The 19039-nt window shown below is 33.6% G+C and overlaps 1 protein-coding gene across 2 annotated transcripts in view; it reads right to left on the reverse strand.

The window, feature by feature from the left end:
• The window catches only part of BRINP3 (bone morphogenetic protein/retinoic acid inducible neural-specific 3), a 398700-nt gene that overhangs the window by 57323 nt on the left and 322338 nt on the right, over positions 1-19039 (reverse strand). For both annotated transcript variants that reach the window (XM_011934194.1, XM_011934195.1), the window contains one exon: positions 9044-9266. In XM_011934194.1, the coding sequence (XP_011789584.1) occupies positions 9044-9266 (223 nt within the window). The remainder of the gene's footprint in view (positions 1-9043; positions 9267-19039) is intronic.

Below are 19039 nucleotides of genomic sequence, written 5' to 3' on the forward strand. Positions count from 1 at the left end.
TCCCGAGTAGCTGGGACTACAGGCGCCCGCCACCTCGCCCGGCTAGTTTTTCTATTTTTAGTAGAGACGGGGTTTCACCGTGTTAGCCAGGATGGACCACTCCCTTTTAAAAAAGGAATGTATTAATTTGAGATAAAATATATTATCTTAAATAAATTTATTATTTTAGATAGTTGTCAGTAAAATTAATTCTTTTTAAATTAATTCATATATAGATACAGAATATTTTTAGTCCCTTTTAAGTATATTTTTTGTTAACTAACCGTGGCAGTCATTATCTCAATACTTCAGTTGTTTTCTAGTAGCTTTCCTGCTAGATACCAATCTCGAGCAAATAATTATTTATTACCTTCTCAGACAGACTCAGAGTTTACACTTTCTCATTGTTGTAGAAATTGAATTTGATATGGTCCAAAAAACAACGTGCCAGATCTCTATAAAAGTAATGAGATGAGCATTTTGAACTATTACATAGATGCACAAATATATATATATAATATATATATATATATATATCCACAGAAACTCCCCCCACCACCCACAAAAACAAAAAGCAAAAAAAAAAAAACAAAAAAAACAACAACAAAAAAACAAAGCCCTTTGACTCTGTTAGTATTGTCAAAATCAGCTATTTAAAAAAAGTGCCTCTATTGGGTTGGGTCTGGACATCTTTCCTGTGTACATTGTGGGCTGCAGAGAGAGTTCACTGGACAGAATGTTGAGGTACTGAAGTCTATGTCCTAATCTTTCATCCATGAGAGAAAGATGAAGAAAAGCAAGCACAGAGCTATAATTCTACAGACTTTTATTTTATTTTATCATTATAGTGGTACTCTGCCTAAAATGCCCAAATTAGTGACTGGTATGGCTAACAAATAGTATAATTAAAGAGTACCAATAATTTTTATGCATACATATAATACATATAAATTAGTTTAAAAAGAAAACTAGTTTCAACTGACAACTATCTAAGATATAATAAAGTGAAAGATAATTAAGAGATTAGAGTAGAAATATTATGGCAAAAATAAAATCAAGGCCGTTTTAGAGCCATGGTGGCTGAAATGTAACCTATACCAAGAATTAGATGAAAATTGGTAGGATAAGTGATAGGACAACTTTTACCTACTTTGAAACTTATTTAGAAGTTATCCCAATCAAGAACAGTGGGGCACATGCACTTTTTTCTTCTTCTTCTGTTGTCCTCAGAAAGCTAATCTTGGTTCCCTTGAATCAGAATTCAGACAACTAAGACATTCTTTTTTAAGTAACATTTGTTTGGATTTAGACCATTACCTTTACGTCCAGTGTTATTTTGAGTATGAAACACATGAAAGACATTTTGCAGAAAATTTATTAGTGTATTAGAAAATACCTACACACAAGAAAAGGGATTTTCTGTTTCTGAAATGGAAAATACTTATCTAAGCACCCTTCATGCACTGGGCACTTCACATTTGAATTTCTCCATAACAACATTTAATACATAAAGGTAAGGGTTCGTAAATTTACTGCTTCATTATTATTGAGGTATGTGCTTGTGAGTCATCCTGGAGTGCCTGAAACTCAAAAAATAATAAAATAATAAAAGATTATTTTATAACGTGTAAATGTAAGAAAAAAATAATATCCTAATTTTCCCTACAGTTTCATACAAAATTGCTTTCAGAAAAAGTCCCTCACATTGATATATAAATTCAATTTTTAACTAAATCATAGATTCTATAATATTAAAGAATTTGGGTCAGCCATGGTGGCTCATGCCTGTAGTCCCAGCTACTCAGGAGACTGAGGTGGGAGGATCGCTTGAGCTCATGATGTCAAGGCCACAGTGAGCTATGGTCACACCAGTATGAACAACAGTGTAAGACTCTGTCTCAATAAAATAAATAAGTAATGAAATAATTTGGAGGTCATTTTGTAAGGTACTTTTATTTGTTGGGATGCAAGTTTGGTTCTAGTAATATAACTCAAATAACAGTAACTTAGACAAGATGGATTTTTTTTCCTCTCAAATAACAGTACAACATAAACAATCCATGACTTATATGGCGGCCTCAAAGATGCTGGATTCTATAATTCTTCACAAATTTCTTCATGTTATGATTTTTAGTACTAGTCATCACATTTTCATCTTAGCTAGGGGAAAGAGAGAAGGAAAATGACACATATTCTTCTTAAGAACCAATTTAGAAGTTTCATGCATTCCTCCCATTTATATACATATATTCACCTTAAGTGCAAGGAAGGTCTACGGGTGTGATGCAGCATACACTCAGATGAAACTCAGGGTTGTACTAGTAAAGGAAGAGAAGATGTAAAGGAAGAAGTGTTTGTCTTCTGTCTATTAGCTACTTACGGGGAGAAGAAATTGATTTCAGGCATTCTCTATCCTAAAGAGTGATCCACATAACCCTGGGCGTACGTGGGAGGAAGGTGGGAAAAGAGTGCAAGATCCTATCAGAAGATGCACAAAGTCAAAACTATTTTCATGGAAATAAATGAGACATTTTTCTGTTGCATTGTTTTGACACTTGTACTGACAGTTCTAAGGCAATGGAGAGTAAACTACTGCTGAAGGCTTAGTACAAACCAAGTAATGGCACCAAACTGCTCTCCTAGTGGGCATATATTCTTTACTGATACATACTTGTAAAACAGAAAGAAATGTTTTCAACAATGTTCATGTTGAAGTAAAAGAAAGTTTACTGCATCTTAATCTTCAGTATAAATCTGCATGTCAAAACAAGACACATGAATAAAGGACTTATGCTGCAGACAGCACTGTAATAGTTGATTTGAGGAAAATAACTTTTGCAATTATTTCAGTTGCAAGCTGATGTAGCCACTTTTTTCATGGCGAATCATTTTTACTTGATATAGTTTGACAGAAAAATGATGGTTATTCAGACTTGGACACTTGGTGGATCTGTTCTCAAAACTTAAAAAGATGAAGCTGTCGCTTCAGGACAAACAACGGATTTATGTAATGGCAATGATAACAATAAAGCATTCAAGTGAACAATACAGACTTGGAAAACTTGTATATGCCACTAGAAGACTGACAGCTTCCTAAAATGCAAAGGTTTTTCTCATGAGTCCAGTGATGATATGAAAAATAAGTTCTTTTGTTATTGCCTACTGATATATGTCAGCATTTAGAAGATTTTCATATCTAAGTTGAAAGAGCATATATAGGAGTGCATGGCATAGCTCTCATATAATGAATAGGTAGACTTCAACTCATTCTTCCCTGTGGCCTTAAAATATTCCATTACATCTCACTTTATCTCATGAACAAAAAATGAATAGCTTCATAATAATAATATATTCAATTGTTTTAATTGCTTGCTGCAGTCTGTGTGCCCTGATTCAGAAGATCTGAGTGTGTACTTCTATTCACAACTCTGTGTTCAGTGACTTCACATTAGTAGATTGACATTGCCTGTGGCAGTGAACAAAAATTGTTAAATATTGTTCATCAAAGCTTTCTTTTTTCCTAAAGATTTGGTTGCTAAACCTTTACCAACACTTCATTAAATGTAATATTTCTATGGATCCTTGCTGCTCTGTGAATGGCAGCACAACATAGTATAGCTGAGTTACATTTTAGGAATTATACTATGATAATTTTCAATAATTGCTGACACAATTTGACTCTGTGCCCCTACCCAAATCTCACCTCTAATTACAATCCCCACACTAGGGAGGGGCCTAGTGGGAGGTAAATGATTCATGGGGGCAGGTTCCCCTGTGCTGTTCTCCTGAGTGAGTAAGTTCTCACAGGATCTGATGGTTTAAAAGTATAGCACATCCCCCCTAGTTTTCTTTCTCTCTGTCTCCCCTGTTGCCATGTAAGACGTGCCTTGTTTCCCCTTTGCCTTATTTCATGATTGTAAGTTTCCTGCAGTCTCCCCAGCCATGAAGAACTGTGAGTCAATTAAGCCTCTTTCTTTAGAAATTTACCGAGTCTCAGGTTGTTCTTTATAGCAGTATGGAAGCAGACAACACAACTGCTGTAATCACTATCTTGTGATGAAATTAGTAAGTCATTGTTACATATCTGCAGTTTTAGAATAGCAGCAAAAGTTGACTGCCTCAAGAAAACCAAATTGTCACAGGTTTTAGAGTTTACTCAAGAAAAAGGATTTTTATGTCACATGAATTCCTCAGAGAAAAAATGGTGAGATTAATCTGAACGTCAAGCTTTATTGAAAAGGAAGAACTATACATTATGCAGAGTAACTTTAATCTACCTGTCATTATATAGGAAATGTGAAAATTTCTTATTGGTGGAGATGTAGCTTGAAAGTCTTGTTTGTTTTTGCTTATTTTTCAAGATTTTAGAATATCATAAATTGAATGACTGTTCTTAGGGTGAGAAAAGTTCAAGGGAATGACTGAGAACAATTCCATAAAGGCAAGAAAAAGTATAATTTGTAATGAAAGTGAATTACTGGTATGGCTTATCTACCTCCTCTTCAAAAATTTCTGAAAACATAACTTACAAATACCCAATGTCCATTTTACACTCTGCCATATTCTACCCTCCTAGAATCCTGTGCATATTTTATTTTGTTTTCCTGATGTCATTTCATGTTATTCTTTTAAAATGGAAAAAAAGAGAAATAGAAACAAAATGCTACACTGGCAGTAAAAGAAAAATGGGGATGGAAAATATCAAACTTCAGTAAGCAAATTTATCTAGCAAGAAGTCTGCATTGTTTTTTTGTGTGTGGTGACTAATAGTCAACTTAGGAATTATGCTAAATTAAAAAAAGAAAGTCAAGAATACTCTGTGGCAATATTTGATTTATTTAATTTAGAAGTTTTGGAAAACAAAGATTTATCCACACTATATTGAATTCTAATCCAAATAATACACCTCTATTTTATTCTACTTATTTATGTTGGACACTCCCAATTTGAACTGGGATGTCAGCTTCTCACAATTTCATTACAGATCTTGAACTTTTATAGCATTTTTGTATGTCAACTTATGATTTATTTATTTTTACTAGAAATTAACTTTGTTTCCATGATACATTTTACTCCACTATCTGCTCAATTGCAGTTTCTGTTTCTTCACTCACCTCACATATATCTGCACTTTCTGATAATACAGTCTTCCCTTGGTATCCCAGGATAATTGATTCCAGGAGTTCTGCCATCCCCATATATATACTCAAGTCCCACAGTAAACCTTGCAGAATCTGAGGATACAAAGTCAGCCCTCCTTATCATGAGTTTCACATCCCATAAATACTACATGTTTCATCCATCAGGTTGAGGATGAGGAATTTGGTGATGGAAAAGGTTGTGTGAAAACCTTTTTGATTGGGATAAATCTGCATATAACTGGACCCAGGCAGTTCAAACCCCTGTTGTTCAAATGTCAGCTGGATTCAGATTTCATGCATTCCTGTAAACCAATGATTTCCATTCCTTAAGACTGGATTCCCTGAGATTGTCCAGATCTTCCCTGAGTTTCAGACATACATATCCAGCTCGAGACATACTAGTTAAAAACCCTAAAGTCAATGTCTTTATTAACCACACTCATCGATTTGCTTCCTAATTCACCTCATCTTCTTGCACTTTCTATTTTGGGTAAAATAACCTATTTCACGGTTTTCAAATTGCTTTTAACCTACATATATAAGGCATAAGGCTCACTGTAATCAAATAACGAGATCTTCACCCAGCCACATTTCCCTGTCATGGAATGTTCCCTGGGAGTACACCAAAAGACATACTAAATATCTTATTTGTGGAGGAAATAAGAAAACATATGAGATGCATAAAATAATAAATTATAGCAGTGCTTAGAGGAAACTTTATTGATGTGAATGCTTGTATTTAAAAAGATGAAAGAAATAACAGGGAATCAACCTATGTTTCCAACAATGGAGGACTGGATAAAAAAACATGTGGTACATACATACCATAGAATACTACATAGCCATAAAAAATAAAATGTCCTTTGCAGTAACATGAATGCAGCTTGAGGCCATTATTCTAAGTGAGTTAACACAAGAGCAGAAAGCTAATTAATGTGTGTGCTTATTCACAGTGGGAACTGATACGGTATGGCTGTGTTCCCACCCAAATCTCATCTTGAATTACCACATGTTGTGGAAGGGACCCTGTGGGAGGTAACTGAATCACGGGACATGTCTTCCCCATTCTGTTCTTGTGATAGTGAATAAGTCTCACGAGATCTGATAGTTTTAAAAATGGGAATTTCCCTGCACAAGCTCTCTCTCTTTGCCTGCTGCCACTCATGTAAGATGTGACTTGCTCCTCCTTGTCATCTGCCATGATTGTGAGGCCTCCACCAGCCATGTGGAACTGTAATTCCATTAAACCTCTTTTTCTTCCCAGTCTCAGATATGTCTTTATCCTCAGCATAAAAATGGATTAAATACAGTAACTAAATATTTGGTACTTATGGACATAAACATACTAAAGTAGACACTAGAGACTATTAGAGTGGAGAGAAAGTGAGGGGGCCAATTATTGAAAACCACTGAGTACTATGCTCATTACATGGGTGACGGGATCAATCATACCTCAAACCTCAGTATCATGCAATATACCTATAAAACAATCGTGTACATTTACCACCTGAATCTAAAATAAAAGTTGAAAAATTAAAAAGAATTTTTTATTCCCAAAAGGTGAAAATTCTCAAATTAATAACTTAAGTTTTTATTCCAAGAAACCAGAAAAAGAAAATGACATTAAACACACATCAAAGAGGGAAAAAATAATAGAATTGGTATGAAAAATGAAATAAAAACAAAGAAAAGACTATCAAGAAAAGTAAAAGTTAGTGAAAAATAAAAATGAAGTTGAAAAACTTTTAGCTAAACTGACCACAAAGATGGGGGGAGAGAGAGATTGAGATTGAGAGAGAGAGAGAGAGAGACAGAGAATAGAAAAGACTGCCTAGGAAACTGAAAAGACAGCTTAAAGAACAGAAGTAATTATTTGTGTATCATACAACTTATAAGGAACTTGCAATCAGAACATATGAAGTCCTCTTTTTTTTTTTTCTTCCTTCCTTTTTTTTGAGACAGAGTCTCGCTCTGTCACCCAGGTTGGAGTGCACTGGTGCGATTTTGGCTCACTGCAAGCTCCGCCTCCCAGGTTCACGCCATTCTCCTGCCTCAGCCTCTCGAGTAGCTGGGGCTACAGGCGCCCGCCACCACGCCTGGCTAATTTTTTGTATTTTTAGTAGAGACGAGGTTTCACTGTGTTAGCCAGGATGGTCTCGATTTCCTGACGTCGTGATCTGCACGCCTCGGCCTCCCAAAGTGCTGGGATTACAGGCGTGAGCCACCGTGCCTGGCCATGAAATCCTCTTACAACTCAATGCTCACTTTCAAAAAAAAATATTGAAATCAGTGAAGGATTTGAATAGACATTTTTCCATAAAAGATATACAGTGAACGTGAAAAGATGTTCAAAGCACATGAAAAGATGTTGAACATTGTCAGTCATCAGGGAAATTTAAATCAAAACCAAAATATACTATTTCATACTCACTTCGATGGCTATAACCAAAATGACACAAAATCACAAATGTTGAAGATAATGCGGAGAGACTGGAGCTGTTATTTATGACTGGTGAAAATATAAAATGGTGCAGCCACTGTGAAAAACTGTCTGGCAGCTTCTCAAAATGTTAAATATAGTTATCTCATGACTCAGCATTTCTCCACTTGTTGGTATATGCCCCGGAAAATTGAAACATATGTCCACATGAAAAAGTGTACATGAATGTTCATAGAAGCATTATTCATAATAGCTTAGAAGTACAACAACCCAAATTTTCATCATGTGATGAACAAAAAACCAATATGTGGTATACCCATACTACCGATGTTACAACATGGAAGAACCTGAAAGTAGTTTGTTAAGTGAAAGAAGCTAGTCACAAAAGGCCATATATTGTATTATCCCATTTACAGATAATGTCCAAAATAGACAAATCTACAGAGACAAATAGTATATTAGACAAATTTATAGAGATAAACAGCCTTGGACTGGGTGAGGGTTTATGAGGAGTAACTGCTAACTGGTAATACATTCCTTTTTGAGGCAATGAAAAGGACCTCATCTTAGATTGTTATGATGTTTAAACAGTTTTTTTTTTGTATACTAGACACCAATAAATTCTAAACAAACAAACAAACAAGCAAACACAAATCCAATGTGTTATTTTTAAATGAATGTTTAAAATTATGTACTAACCTTCAGGTTTTTTTTTTTTTTCCAGCAAAAGAAATCTATAATTACAGATTTCTCATCTTAATGATTTAAGCACCTAGTCAAAATTCAAGCATTTTATGTAAGAGACACTGGTACAAATATATATTTCTTGTGATACTGTCCTATATTTTCCCGTAGCTTTTCGTTTTCAAACTGACCTCAAATAGATAAATACAACTTTTTATTACACTTACTGGTCAGTACATCCTAAAATAGGAAATTCAAACACTGCTTCCCAAAGTCAGTTCAGACACAAATAATTTAATTGTCTGTCATCATTCCTATTAAATTTTAGAAGCTTTCATAGTAATTTACAGAAGTTTTTGTAGAATTAGGTTTATAGTTTTCTATACACTGGTTATAGAAAACATATCTTGAATTATTTTATTTGAAAATTATATATTGAGGAATTTCAATTTCTCATCCTGTTTATTTACTAGGCTCACAATGTAATCATAGGACTTTGTGTTTTTCTGCTCACTGATATGCAGTTATTGGTTGGCTACAACACACAACAAATTAGAATGATTTCTTCATTTTGATAAGAAAAGAAAAAAAAGTGCTAGTATATATTTTTCCCATTGTACGGTTACTTTGAAAAATAACTATAATTTATTATTCGAGACAATATATTGTTTTCAAATTATCTCTAATAATGTATATTAAATCATGATTTGTATATTAACACACCTGCATTCAGAAAAATAAAGAGAACTCACTTTCTCAACAGTAAACTTAATTGCTTACTTTGCCACAAATGTCTTACCTTTGTCTTGGCAGGCTGATGAGGGGTTGTTTATGACACCTTTTGCTGAGGCTGAAAAGCTTGTGTACAATTTTCTGTGCCTTTAGGAAAAGTTGTTTCATGCTGATCTCCAGTTGTTCATAACGGCGCTGAAAATTAGAATCCATTGTCCACAAATGCATTATAGTAGATGTGTTGAGGAAATAATTCATAGGTAGCCTTTTCATAAATAACTTGAATTCATCTGAAAAATGTCAAAATTCAACACTTTAATTATGAAACAATTATTTTCTGTTTTTTGCAAACACATATAATACCTCAATATTAAGAACAAATACATATACACATATATGTCAAATTAAGAACAAATAAATACAGTGCATCATTTGTGAGTAGCTAATTAATAGAAGATGGGTTTTTAGATGTTTTAGAATTATCTTCTTTGTTGTTCCCTTTAAAATAGAACTTTCATGAAAGAAGAAAACTAAAATAATTTGTGCTAAAGCAAACAGTTGGGACAGAAAGTTTAAGTTCAACTTAATTTTTCTGTGTGCTTCTTTTAATGGTTTTTCAGTGAACTTTCCTCAATATATAGTCACCATTAATCTGACTTTCATTTTTGGCATTGGAATTAATAATCCTTTGTGTATTTAAAAAACTTTTCAGAAATTTTTATTAACTCAGAAAATATATAAAATTGCTACTAAATAATTTTACTAGTTTTTAAAGAAAAGCAAAAACATTTTTAAATGTAAAATTTTGATTTTAAATATAAAATTATAATATTCAACTATGCACCCTAATTATAACTGATCTTACTTTTAACCCTCTTTGTAACTGACTATATTCTAATTTGTTCTAACCATTTAAAATATGAGTACATGCTAAAAAATATCAAAAATAATTTAAAGCTGAAATACTGTTTTCTGTTTTTGAGTCAATAATTGTGCTGTCTTTTCAAACGTGTGGTTTAACCAACATTAGGAATAAAAGTTGATGCTAAACTAAAATAAATAATAATCAAGAAGATCTAACAAATATTTGGACACAAAATATAGTTGAAATAATTGTCGAAAGGTGGAAACAGCCAGATTGTTAATCAACAAATATTAGCATATACAAAATGTGTTATACACATACAATAGAATATTATTCAGCCATAAAAATAAAGTTCTGACACACGCTACAGCATGATGGACCTTTAAGATATTACACTCAGCGAAATAAGCCAGACACAAAAGGAAAAATATATTGTATGATTTCCCTTTTATGAAATATAAACGCTGGGAAAAGAAACTTTTTAACGATTCACAGTGAATTATATTCATGAACATTGGGTTTACTTTTCCTAGATCAAATAAGTACAGAGTTCTGGCATCTTTCGGGAATTGAAGGAATAGACTGTTATCTGAAAAAAGAAGGAAAACTAAAGCAAAGTAACAGTACTTTTTATAGAAAAAAAAAAGAGAGAGAACATTGTATAGGTTGTATCTGTCCAATATGGTTCAAACCATTTTTTAAGTAAGAAGAGTGTAAATGACAGATGTTTTTTTTTTCTTTTTTGAGACGGAGTTTTGCTCGTTACCCAGGCTGGAGTTCAATGGTGCCATCTCGGCTCACTGCAACCTCCACCTCCTGGGTTCAGGCAATTCTCCTGCCTCAGTCTCCCGAGTAGCTGTGATTACAGGTGCATGCCACCATGCCCAGGTAATTTTTTGTAATTTTTTAGTAGAGATGGGGTTTCACCATGTGGGTCAGGCTGATCTTGAACTTCTGACCTCAGGTGATCCACCCACCTCTGCCTCCCAAAGTGCTGGGATTACAGGAGTGAGCCACTCCTCCTGGCCTATAATTCCAATTTGATAGTTTCCTATATTTTACTTAGTCCCATTTGTGTCTTTTGTGAAATTCCCTCTTTTGAATAAAGAGTTAATGCATGGAAATTGGAAAGCATTTCTTGGATTATTCACATAGCAGATGCCACTACTTTCAAAACTAATTACTCATTTCATTGTCATCTTTTACTTAAATAGTTTTGAAAATTCTTTATTGTATTGTAGATATACATATTTTAATTATGTTAATTGTTTGTTATAACAGTATTGGGAAGGGTTTTAAATTTGTACATTTTATTGAAGATAAGGAATATTTTAAAATATATTTTTAACTGAACTAAAGTGAATATAACAATGTATGCCAGCTGAAAATTGCCAGTATGTAATTCCTAAGAAATAGGGTTTTAACATGACACTTGAATAATTACTTCATTATGAAGTCATTAAGAGTCACTACTGTCACCCAAAACATTTATTGAACACCTGTTGTGCACAGAACATACAGATGTTTCAATCTATGACAAGTATGGATAAACCTTTTTATTTTAAAAAATAACTAATGATGTGCAATATTTTCAGATTTTAAAATAACATCTTTAGTATCTGAAATTCACTCTACTTAGAAGACCCCCAGAAATATTCCTGTGGATATCTTTTCTTTCATTGTTGGCAATTAGTAAAATTTATAATTATAGAATACAGAAATAAAATTTGAATGATGCATTAGAATTATAATATAAATCAACAATTTACATAACTACAGAAATAAACCACAATTGTTAGGGATGCCAGATAACATTTTACCTTATAGTAATTTCCAAAGCTATGTAGAAAATAAAGTATTGTTTGCTTTTGAAGTGGAAATACAAAATAAGCCATACTTTTGGGGATACATAAATATGTCTGCAAAATAAAACAATTTAATACCATGTAAAATTACCCAGAAGAAATAAATCTAAAATCTCAGTAATTAGATTTTATTCTACAAATATCTCTGTGTTAAGTATGTATCAAGTGAGTACTTTTCATAGCATAATTTTGAGGACGACTGAGAAAGAACAAACTGCAAAAACAATAATAATGGGAATAAACATCATCTAAGCTGGCAGGAATTTATAGTCAGTCACAGTCTTCTTAAAACTTTTCACATGAAGCAAATAATAATACATAGGGAAATGTATTATATTAATGAATTCTGTGGAGGTAAATAGAATTAGGCTGGGTGACAACTTTCTAATAAATCATAGATGAATAAAGAGGCATGATGTTAACTCTCTGGACTACTACTACTTCTCCATTAAAATTGAGTAATTTTGAAAATAATTAAACAAGATTTGTTGTGCTTTTATCCTTTTTCTGTCAATAGAAAATCTAGTTAACACTTGATACCTAATTAACTAATTTTGAAACTAATAGTTATAAATATTAATTCAATTATTTATCCCAGTAATCCTTCATGCAAATTTTATTGGAGCAATTTTATATGCAAAACACAGGTAATACTCTGTTTCATAACTCTGTTGGCAAAAAGTTTTATTAACACTGCTGTAATACACAGTTATCTTATGTGTGTATATCTTTGACTTTATTTCCATGCTTTGCAATTGAATTAAACAGATGAGAGTAGGGAAGTGAAAAGTTTGGGGATGTCAAAGAATCAGATTCAGATACATACATCCTGACTGGAATTTTTACCCTTACTAATAAACATAAAAATACTTTGACAAATGCATTTGATTGTGTACTTTCAAATGTTCAGAACCTCTATTCGGAACGGCTTTAGAATATATTTTCAAGGATATTATAAAGCATTCTAAATTTTCTAGAGTTTTGAGGGTATATAATTTACTTCCTGAATTATGTAAAACATTAATCAGTTTTTCATTATTTGGAAATAAATTCTTGAGTTATAAATCAACTAAAATAACTCAAAATAGAAGCTGCTGCTATTTGTAAGTAGGACTATGAATTGGAAGTATTGAAAGAGGATACTTGTGCTTGCTTTTATGATTGTTATTAATTCATATTATTGTGCTAATCATATTACAATTTATATTACTATTGTGAATACATATAAAATATAAGCACAATACTACAGAATTATCAATATGCCAAGTACATATCTTATGTTTCAGACATTGATTTTTTATTTGTTATTTTTTAGAGACAAGGTTTCACTCTATTGCCCAGGCTGAAGTAGAGTGGCATGATCATAGCTCATTGTAACCTTGAACTCTCGGGCTCAAGCAATTCTCAGGTCCCGTCTGCTCCAGCAGGTAGGATTACATGCCTGGCTAATATTTTATCTTTTATCTTTTTTTTTTTTTGTAGACATGGGGTCTTACCACATTGCACAGGCTCAAGCAATCCTCCCATCTCGCCAACCCAAAACACTGGGATTTCAGGTATGGCCTACAGTGCCTGGCCTCAGACATTTAAATAAAATGACACTATTTAATTACTTGTTAACATGTGCTAAAACTCTACTGGCTCACATTTTATGTGCGTGTGTTTTAAAATCAATGTACATATTGGTATAATTAAAGTATTTCAGTAGAAATAACAATGCAATATGGATGATAAATTTATTATGAAAGCATAGCAACAGTTTCGCAACAATAGAAAAATACATAATATCTAACAAAAATGAAGGATACATAATAGCTAACAAAAATACATAATATATATATTAAAAAAGGATGTTCACAGGGCACATAAAATAAAAGGAGAAATAGAAAATAGGACAAAAATGTATGTCCGACATATATATAAAGAATCCATGCAAACATTTGTCTTTACACAGAAAAAAAAAATCATTTCTGATTTTATATTACCAATCCAATGACTTTAAACTCATTTCTTCTACTTATGTTTGTGAACATAGGATTTCTTGGAAAATAATATGTGCTCATAACAAAATCTAGTAACACAAACTTTTTGTAAGCAATAAACAACAACAACAAAAAAGATTACTTTCTTACACTAAATGCAAACCTTTGGGCCTTTCTTTACATGAACACATAGCAAGTATGCTCTGTTTCGTTGGCTGGGTTTTTATTTGTTTTGTGTGTGTGTGTGTGTGTGTGTGTGTGTGTTTTGTTGTTGTTTAGTCTACAGTTGGTTTATACTCAATACTAAGTACTAACTCCAAAGCTGACAAATAAATATGAAACTATGTTTTCAATGTTATTGCCTAACCAGAACACCCTCTAATAAAGCTATTTGTTGTTCCTTGAGAACCACATTTTCCTGGAATATGAGTTCCTCTGTCTTCTGACTTTCAGTGGCAAAAAAACACAAAATTCTAGCAAATAAGTTAATCAAAAACCTTGACACTATACAAATACTGACTTTAAGTCAGTAAGATACAAAATTGGCAAGATATGAAGTGGGAATGTGAGCGAGAAGAAAGACTCATGGCAAGAAAAATTGAGACAGAGAAATTCCAGGCAATCAGTGTCCTGAATAGCAGAAAGTTATCAAGGGCTAAAATGATATCTGCTCCTCCAGGGAGCACTACTAATACACAAACTTTGATCAACGCTATAACCCTTACTAGAATTGGTTGATTTTTATTTTTGCAAACTTTTTTTCTCCTAACATTTCTAAGGGACTATTTCAATGATTTGTATTGGTTTCAAAATTTCCCAACATCTACAGTAAATCACTGATACGACTTTGAGTGGTCACACATCATTGTAAGTCTATTCAAATCATTCTATAAGCAGTGGGTATAGAGTTTACACTGAAATTGACAAAATACTATAATGCTGCATAAAGTAAATGGCAAGCCTGTTCAATAACTTGTGAACTGGCCAATTTTATGAGACAACAAAGCGATGGGTACATGAGGGTATAAATCAGAAACAGATTCTAATTCCTTAGTAGCTGCCTAGAAATAAGGTATGCCCTTTCTCACTATTTTATTTTTCTCTGAAAGATGCATCATGTTTTATATTAAAGCATTTCAATACATCAAGTCAATTAATCTGTTCCTCATTGGATTGCCCTGTTTATGACCCCATTCAACTGTCTGAGAAATTACTCAAATATGGCCTTATCTCTTAGAAGCTGGAAAACCCAGGTCCACACTGTCCTGGTGTCCTTGCAGCTACAGAGGGAGTGGGTGTATCATTTAAACTAGAAGTAACAGGTGTATCACCCAGATTTTGATCTTAACTTGTTAATGCAAAGATAAAGAGGGTGTCTAGAGAAATTTTCTCAGGAGATAATGTTTGCAGCAGTAATGACAGTGGTTAGTTGGTTAGTTCTATATGGTGTTCACTGTAGTTAGCAGTGTTGATCTCACTAAGTACGTCTTATGCTTTTTTTTCTTTTATTAGAAGGAGTCTCACTCTGATACTCAGGCTGGAGTCCAGTGGCGGTGATTTCAGCTCACTACAACCTCCACCCCCAGGATTCAAGTGACTCTCGCCCCTCAGCCTCTCAAGTAGCTGGGATTACAGGCACTTGCCAGCACACTCAGCTAATTTTTTATATTTTTAGTAGAGATGGGGATTCACCATGTTGGCCAGGCTGGCCTTGAACTCCTGAGCTTGGGTGATCTGCTCGCCTCAGAATCCCAAAGTGCTGGGATTACAGGCGTGAGACATTGTGCCAGGCCTACGAAAAATTTGTTACTGTTTCCTGTGTAGCACATGGGTAGGTTTCCCTACTCCTCTTGGTGATTTGATGTGCCATCCAGAATCCCTTTATCCAATTTTGAATGTGTCATCCAAAATCCCTGAATTTATCTGATTAAGTGAGCTAGAGCCTATTTGTCTTACTTACGCTGAAGAATCTGGGCTTATACAGGTACAGATACCAGAAGTGGTTTGGTAAAACCTTCTAAAGAAAATTGAGAGCATACGTGGTTTGTTTCCTACTGACTGGGACAAAAACCTTTATAAACCTATACTAGTATTAAGAGTGGAATTTTGACAACAGAAATTCCACCTCTGCCCACCTAGAATGAAATGTGTGTTGCAGAAGTGACATTTGGAACCATATGCCTGCATATAATTGAATGAAGAGCATGAAAAATTCAAAGACTTTGGGTGAGTTTACTACTAATAGAGATGGATTGCTTAAAGCACCCCAATTCCTACCCATTCAAAGTACAGAATGAATGTGAGACTTTCAAAGACTGCACGAAATAAATCTTTTACCTCTTGCAGCTGTAGGGTTTCAAAACAAACTTTGACCTCAAGATTGAATTTAAATTCCTTTCAGATCTGTTATGTTAAAGTTACGAAGAACCATGATTGGAGAGGCATGGGAACTTCAGAACTGAAAGGTAGATAAGTGGGATGACTGGAATTGATTCAAAATAATCTAAAGCATGAACTTTTGCTTTCCCGCCCCTCTGAAATCAATTATCATGCCCATCATGCCCCAGGGGATCTTATTAAAAATATTCTAAGAGAAGGACAATTTTCCAAGAGACTATCAAGTATTTGCTCATTTTTTTATTGGAGGCAAAAGCATTAAATGCATTGGTAAAAAGAATGCTAGTATCTCCGAGTAATGTATTGGCAGTTGTCTATAGGATAGGGACATCAGAGTAAAAATCGGTGTGAAGTCAGTTCAGCTCTGACTTCAATGAAGATATAATTGCCCTCTGTACTGAGGGCCAATAGCAACTATTAGCCATAAGAGTCACAGCGAACATAGATATTGTCATACACAGAAAGGTCAACGTGCTACTTACAAATGTTTAACCTGTAGAAATTTTAGGGTTTACTAATCAGATCATGCCCCTTGACAAATACATGACCAGTGCCTTGAGGTCCTATTTAAGTTGTATCAAAAAAAAAAAACAAAAAAAAACAAAAAAACACAAAACAAAACAAAAACAAACAAACAAACAAAAAAAGACATAGGTCTGGCAACAAAGGCCTGGTTGAAGTCATCATGAAAAGAAAGCTGTCCTATCAAATTCTCAGCCCTGAATCATTCCTGAATCATTTCTAAAATCAGAGCTCTTGTATCACAGGTTACTAAGTAGGGCAAATATTCAACTTGAATAGTGAATGATAATTTCTGGGGCTCTGGTATACTACAATACTCTGGAAATCAGAGTGTGGTCTTATAAAAATCAGGTAATAAATTCAATTTCCCCTATATGCTCTTCTCATTAGGCCGGTAAGGACTGCAACCCATAAGATGTTTAGTTTCCAATTATTCGAGTAAAAAATTGTAACAGAAGAACATTGATTCATAAGCTATTATAGAGTAAGATCAATTAAGGCAAAAACACAAAGCAAAACTTCCTGTTTCTGCTAAAAGTATAAATCTAGAGTCATACTGCTTGTTTTCCACGCTTGACACAATTACAGGAATTTGGGATACATGCAGTACTTGAAAATTGTGAAGAGAGTATTCATATTCCATCTCCAATTAACTCAATATGCTGGCTAAAGCTTCAACATAGAGTCATTCTAATTAAAACTGCTATTCCTGATGTGGTAGCTTTACCAGTGGCATGATTCTTGGCACCGGGGATAATGCTTCCTCTCTGGTATAAATTGTTTTCTCTATAACTGTAAACAGAGAATATCAGGAACAATTTTTCTTTCACATGTCAGTCACAAGAGTTAAACACTCTCATTGTATTCTGGGGTTAAGTAGTTTCTCAGCATCTGTGCTACAATTTATTTTACAAGGATATAGATCATCTCACTGTGCCACAGGACATACTTTGTTAATGACATACTACTGAAAAATATGAAATGTGAAATATGTAAAAAGAACACAAGTAGCAGGTATTCTAGCTTCTGGCCCATACCTTAGGTGTGCATGAGGACTGAAAATAAACGTTATTTATATTGAGAGTCTGGTGATTGTGTGCACATTTGGATATCCTCTTCCAAATGAAGAACAAATGACTGCTTCTTCATATCCCCTTAATAAGAAAGATGTACAAATCTTGGAAGTTGCAAAAAATGATTTATCTGGTGACATTATCGATAATGACAACTTCAGTGATCTATATTAGTGTGGCAGATGTGCCAGCTGCAATACTTTTGCTGCTTGATGACCTCAAGAGATTACTTCCGCTATTGTGATTTCAGGCTAGTTCCTGGCATAGCATCTGAGCCAGCGTCTTCAATCCTCTTGTTGATTCTGTGAACTATCCAATCCAATGTCTTTAAATAAATTCCTTTCTGCTGCAGTCAGATTCTGTTCCTACAAGAATGCTGACTGATACAGCTAACTGAGGCCTCAAGGGCAATTATAGTTTGTAGTTCAACAAGATTTTAACAAATATTTGTGAATGTCTACTGTGTACCAGTCACTGTGCTAGTTCAGTGTTAAAACCATAGTAATAATAATTATTATTGTTATAATAATGGCAACTTTATCAGGAATTTTTTGTTGAAATTATATAATTACTATGAAAAATTAATAAAATGTCTCATATAATTAGTGATAAATAACTGTTATTATTTTTCTTCTATAATTTAGTGTTTCCATATGTGTTGTGTTCAGCACATTACATGGATTATCCCATTTAATCCTTACAGCAGTCCTAGGAGGTGGGTACTATTATAATCTACATTTTGCTGATGAGAAAATTTCCCTAAGCAAGTTTCAGCTAGCTATTCAAAGTGACACAGTTATTAATTAAAGCCCAAAGCAAACCAAGTCTGAAAAAAGCAAGGCTCCTGCCTTAATAAATGTAAATTCTTGAAGAGTTGACAGGAAAATAAAACTATTATTCCTTACACTTAAAGAGTGCTTTTGTTTGGTAGACTTTTCATAAACATTATCACATTCAATCTTGTAATAACCATGAGGTAGGACAGTCTGGTTTTGTTGAGATGTGGTGTGAAATGAATTTGAATTATAGGATTTTTGACATACCAACCTGTGAGAGAAAAAAATTAGGTAAATAATAGACTTGAGGAAAAGGAAAGATAATTTTATATTTCTCTGAGGGTCAGGACAATGTTTTATTTTTCTTTGTATTTTCCATTTCCAAAAGCATAAGACAGCATATTACATATACTACGAATTAAGTATCCATTTCTTAAATGTTGTAACCAATTAACAAGTTCCAGAAGGAAGTGATTGAACCTAAATATAAACATCTACAGAATAGTTCATGTGGAAAAGCAGTTAGAGCTTAGTCATATAAAACGTGAAGCCAGTTTTTGTATCTTACGGACCACAAATAACT

Source organism: Colobus angolensis, unplaced genomic scaffold (assembly GCF_000951035.1).
Source record: "Colobus angolensis palliatus isolate OR3802 unplaced genomic scaffold, Cang.pa_1.0 Scaffold132, whole genome shotgun sequence".
Taxonomy (NCBI): Eukaryota; Metazoa; Chordata; class Mammalia; order Primates; family Cercopithecidae; genus Colobus; species Colobus angolensis.